This window comes from Chiloscyllium plagiosum, chromosome 20, assembly GCF_004010195.1.
Source record: "Chiloscyllium plagiosum isolate BGI_BamShark_2017 chromosome 20, ASM401019v2, whole genome shotgun sequence".
NCBI classification, from domain to species: Eukaryota; Metazoa; Chordata; class Chondrichthyes; order Orectolobiformes; family Hemiscylliidae; genus Chiloscyllium; species Chiloscyllium plagiosum.
The window spans coordinates 51,286,137-51,292,136 of NC_057729.1; the positions used below are offsets into that span (position 1 = coordinate 51,286,137).

Below are 6,000 nucleotides of genomic sequence, written 5' to 3' on the forward strand. Positions count from 1 at the left end.
CTGGCTTTAATGGGGAACATTTATTAAGTTAACATACTTCATGTTACCATATTGCATGTTTCAGCAACACAAGTACAATGTTAAGCAAGAATTTCCAGTGCAGTAAATACAAAGAATTCTTGCCTAATTTTTCACAATCTACACAAATTTTGTTAGCAAGTATCATTTATATAGTTAGCATTATACATTGGAATAACTTGGAAAAACATAAAGTGGTGATCTTAAGATACGAAATGCTCAAATCTCGCTAGCATCTGAAAACATTCACTTCATCTTACCCAATATACTCTTCTTTGTTTTCTTCAGTCACCAGTATATTGTTACCATCAGCTTTCAGTTCGTGGGTTTGTATCTCACCTAATATTTCCTTGTCAACTGAGAAATACATTTCCAGGCCACACTCTTCGAGGTTGTTTTCCCTAGAAATAAATTTTTTCCCCATTAGTTACAATTACAGAAACAAAATGAATAACTAATTTTGAATTAGGTCTATTTCAAATGCAAACTGCTTAAACTGAACCAGGTAATTCAAACGTTCCAAATATTCACTGTGAAGGATGTAAACCTTTCTGATCCTGGCTGCAAGATCACTGCAGGATAAGAGTTGAACAAATATTGTGATATAAATCTAACGTGTACCAAGAATTTTAAGAGGCTCTCTTTTGTTTGACTTAGTTAGGCCATGCCTACTACAATACTCCTGCAGCAATGTTAGTAACCAATGCAGTACCATAACCAACAGATGGCTGATCGTACTTTTTGCTATTCTTTCCTGGGACATGGCCATTTGCATTCTTGAATGATAGGGCTTGCTGGGCACTTCAGATAGCAGTTAAGAATCAGATTACTGTTGTTCTGGAGTCACATGTAAGCTAAATCAGGGTAAGGGATGAATACAGTTCCCATCAGCTACGAAGTTGGTATTTGAACTTATCCCCCAGTGTTTTACCTTGGACCACGAGACAACATTCCCTCAGAGTTTTTCCCCCCACTGCTTGTACCTCCAAGGTCTGTGCACAACAGTGACTTCTGCACATGGAAGTCAATGTATCAGCACACCAATTGCTAGTGCCAGATTTCCTTGCAGCTGCACACCTTAGGGAGAACCTGGGCTTTGGATTATTAGTCCTTTGACATTACCACCACACCACCAATTCCCCAAATTGCAATGTAGGGACAGGAGGAAGAAAAAAAAATTGGTTAGTATTCAGATTCTGATCCTTACTCATCATAAATTATGAACGTTGATCAACAGTAAACAGCTTTTACCACTTGGCAGCTGGGCTTATAGTGCTGTTCCAGGGTAAAAATTTTCAGTTCTAAAGGCAGTATATTTCCTAAATGAGGAAAGTCAAGGCAGGATCTAGTACAACCTTGTTATAGCACAGCCATGATGCAAACGCCTTGCTGGTGAACACACTTAACCCAAAGTCAGAAAAGTACCACTTTCTCAATTGCTATAACATTGGTTTGCTCCTCAATTGTGGAATGGGTCAAGTGGCACAACAACATGGGCCGAAGGGCCTGTGCTGTGCTGTACTATTTTCTATAATACTGTACCTCAACATTTCCTTATTCCAGCACCATAGTATGGCTTATTTGTGATCTGCTCCTCCTCTGAGGAAACAATATTCTACAAAAATTAAAGTAGCATTTCTCAATAAGGGCAGGCAAATCCTGGTCCAGTTTACTTTTTTAAATTCATTCCTATCATGCATTAGAATGCTCAATTAATTTGTGTCCAAGTTAATTTTCACACTGACATGATAGAACATAACCACCATTGTACATATCAAAGTGTTTTATGAACTTCTAACATTTATTTATAAAGCTTTGATACAACAAACAAACCAAGATAGAAAACCATCAAAAGCTTCAATAATCAGACACCTTAAGAGTAGCCCACATTTTTCAATTTGGAATGGTTAGAATCAATTAGATCTATGTAAACTAAGAGGCCAGCAATCCTAATGTTTCTTCACATGTTGGAGGGAAAAAACACCAGAAGATGACTGAAGAGGAAAATCTAAGCTTGAAGCACTGCTTTTCATTAATTGCACACAATCACACAGCAATTCAGAGGGCACCCATTGGATCACTCATAAGTTATTCCTTTAGGTTAGCACGTGTGGCTGTACAAGTAAAAGAAACTGGATACATAACTCAAAACTGCATACAACAAAAATAACTTTGAAATATTTGGTCAGGGGCTTGCACATTCCATGAAAATTTTGCATTTTTACAAAAAATATTATGCACTCTGATGTATTCTAAGCATGTTCCAATTCACACTTACAAAGCATTTGATGAAAGGTAGAAAAGAGAGATCTGGATTTTCTACCGACTGATAATTTCTCTAAAATTGACCTGCACAATTAATTTCATACATCCTACTCTGTTCCAATTTACAGATACTCTATCTACCTGTTGCCCACCCAATGTTTCCAATTCCAGTTCTCAGAAACAATATCTCAAAGGTCAGAATTATTGTCAACAGCATTCTGAATGCATGAAAGAGCGATAACCTGAGATCAAGTCCATCAGTAGCTAGATTTTACACAAACAACATGAAGAAACAGGGTTCAGTTTGCATTGATCATTAGCTACCCACCATCAACACCATGACTGCCCCTTCAGCAAAAAAAAGCTGATTGTTCCAAATGTAATGCCAACTATGCGCCAGTTCAGTTAATTAGATTGGAAACATTAATGGTTTAAAATAGAAATTATACAGCTTCCTCACATCAAAAGGTGCCAAGTTTGATAAAGGATAAAAATACCAGATCAAAAGGCATTTTATTGGGAAGGTCAAATGGACTATTTGCTGCCTCCTTCTTCAAACATACTATTACTCTATCCTACAGCTTTGTTTTACTTTAATTAAATAGTCATTAATAGGAAAAGCTCGTAATCAAAACTGAAAATAAAAAAAAGATACAAACCTGATCCAAATGAGGGAGTTGTAAAATTCTGGATCAATAGATTCCAAGTCTTTGGTTACTATGGGTTTGCTTAGCATACGTTTGTAAAATGGGAGAGAAAATCCAGTGTCAATAAATTTTCCATGAAACAGAGCCTGTCATGAAAAGGAAAAGCAAAGTGAAATCTACAACTGGTTTCATGAAATTCACACAGTGCTCACTGCTGATATAGACCACATGAGTATATCAGCTGAATTAAAGGGCCCTTAAGCAGTTCAGATTACAGTGAAAAGTACAGTCCTCCACAGAAACATGCTGAGATTTGAGATAAATTTCCATAGTCAGAGCACATTGTAGTGGTGACAATAATACAGCGAGCTAAAACAAGAACTTACAAAACTAAATTTGTCTGCACAGGCAGTGTTCAATCTTTTATTTATTGTTGAGAATACCAAGAATGTGCTGATGCTTATGTCAAGTGTTAATCTTAGCTGTGAATATATCTATAGCAGTGAAACATTTAACACATCACTATTTTGTAGATAATTCATTTTTTGTCAATAAAGATATTCAATTTCATACTTTCAAAAAATAATTTAGTGTACAGTTGTGGACAAAATGCTGTAGAAGGCACCTGACTACCAGACATTTGGGCTAATAGAAAACACAAGAAGAGTGAGGCATAGTTGTTTAATTAAAATGTAAGGTAGAATGCATTATGTAATTTCAAAATGTTAGTCAACATCACTGTAAACTTAATTCTCGAAATATGTAAGTTAGTGATTACAATTTCAAGTTAGAAAAACTTCAGTCAAATAGTGCGTATCTGATTAAGGAGGAGTTTAACCAAACCTACATAGAATAAACAGCATAGAAATAGGGTTCTTGGCCCAAACAGACAACGACCAGCAATTATCCTTCCCTCAACCCGACTCTTATTTTCCCTCATTCAGCTTTATGAGTATTACTATCTAGTCTTTCTTTTGCATCGGCTTCTCTAGCTTTCCCTAACTTTACCTCAACCATTCCCCACAGTGTCAAGCTGCACAATTTTTCAATTCCCCGGGTAGATATTTTTTCTGAATCCACTATTGATTGGTGACAAGCTTATATTTATGACCTTTGGTTTTGCTCTTCCCTCAAAGGGGAAACATTCTCAGAATTTACTCCATTAAAATCTTGCATTAGTTTAAATAACTGTCAGATTAACCTCCCTACCCAGCCTCAGCCTTCTCTTTTTACGAGAGATTCAAACCTACTCATCTGACAGGTGTAAGCTCAGTTTGGGTACCATCGTTAGAAATCATCTTTATCGCCTCCTCCCCCATTCTCTCCTTTGTCTCTTGATACTTGTTATAACATGTCAATCACAATTGTAAATGGCATTCCAAAAGTGGTTTATACAAAGATTCCATACAGATTTTACCTATTAAAGGACTGGACACTCCGGAGGCAGGAAACATGTTTCCGCTGATGGGTGAGTCCCGAACCAGAGGACACAGCTTAAAAATAAGGGGTAGGCCATTTAGGACAGAGATGAGGAGAAACTTCTTCACCCAGAGAGTGGTGGGCGTGTGGAATGCTCTGCCCCAGAAGGCAGTGGAGGCCCAGTCTCTGGATTTGTTTAAGGAAGAGTTGGATAGAGCTCTCAAAGATAGTGGAATCAAGGGTTATGGAGATAAGGTAGGAACAGGATACTGATTAGGAATGATCAGCCATGATCATAATGAATGGTGGTGCAGGCTCGAAGGGCATAACGGCCTACTCCTGCACCCATTGTCTATAAAATCAACTTTTCAATTCTATCCCTCTAGAAATAAACCATGATGCTTAGTTTTATTTTAAATAAGAGTTCTAACTTAAACTACCACTTCAATGATTTCTGCATTTACACTCAAAGCATCTCTTTGCATCTTTAATTCATTGAGAATATTCTACATAAATACTATTTAGTATTTATGTAGTACTATGCATCTTAATAGGTTAGGGACCAGCATTCTGGCAGGCAGGTTTTCTATTGCAGCACCGCTACATTTAAACTAAGGAACGGGTGGGAGAGGACAAACTGGATGTTTAAAAAGGAAATTGAAGGGAAAGTTGGAACAAGGGAAGTCAAGAAAGACAACTGTATCAATGAGGCAGAAAACTCGGAAAGGGATCATGCTGTAAGGTTGAGCGAAATAGGGGTTGATGGGAAGGGTGAGAGCAGTAACAAATTAAAAATACTATACATGAATGTACGAAGCATTAGACACAAGATGGATGAGCTTGAGGCTCTTTTGGAAATTGGCAGATACGATATTGTGGGGATAACTGGCTTCAAGTGGACAGGACCTGGGAAATGTTTATTCAAGGCTACACGTGCTATTGTAAGGACAGACTGACGGGCAGAGGGGGTGGGGTGGCCTTGTTGGTAAGTGGGCTTTTCAGTCCCTTGCACGGGGGGGGACCTAGAGTCAGGGGATGTAGAGTCAGTGTGGATAGAGCTCGAAATACTAAAGGGTAAAAAAAAAACCCTCTTGGGAGTCATCTACAGGCCCCCAAACAGTAGTCTGGATGTCGGATGTAAGTTGAATCAGGAGCTGAAATTGGCCTGTCGTAAAGATGTTACTACATTTGTTATGGGGGATTTTAACATGCAGGTAGACTGGGAGAATCAGGATGGTATTGGACCTCAAGAAAGAGACTTTGTGGAGTGTCTCAGAGATGGATTCTTAGAGCAGCTAGTGCTGGAGCCAACCAGCTGGATCTGGTATTGTGTAACGAACCAGAATTGGTCAGTGACCTCGAAGTCAAGGAGCCATTGGGAAGTAGTGACCATAATCCATTAAGCTTCAATCTGCAATTTGAGAGGGAGAGGGTACAGTCGGAAGTGACAGTACTTCTGTTGAATAAAGGGAACTATGGAGCTATGAGGGAGGAACTAGACAAAGTTCAATGGTGCAATACCTTAGCAGGGATGACCGTGGAGGAACAATGGTGGATATTTCTGTGTATAATGCAGAAGTTGCAGGATCAGTTCATTCCTAAAAGGAAGAAAGATCCCAGGAGGAGGCATGGGCGGCCGTGGCTGACGAGG

The 6,000-nt window shown here is 38.6% G+C and overlaps 1 protein-coding gene across 1 annotated transcript in view; it reads right to left on the reverse strand.

Annotated features, from left to right (window-relative positions):
* The window catches only part of LOC122560273 (E3 ubiquitin-protein ligase Itchy-like), a 113,452-nt gene that overhangs the window by 20,476 nt on the left and 86,976 nt on the right, over positions 1 to 6,000 (reverse strand). The window contains exons 19-20 of the mRNA XM_043710807.1: positions 2,943 to 3,076; positions 279 to 419 (exon numbers count right to left, since the gene is read on the reverse strand). Coding sequence (XP_043566742.1) covers positions 279 to 419; positions 2,943 to 3,076 — 275 coding nt within the window. The remainder of the gene's footprint in view (positions 1 to 278; positions 420 to 2,942; positions 3,077 to 6,000) is intronic.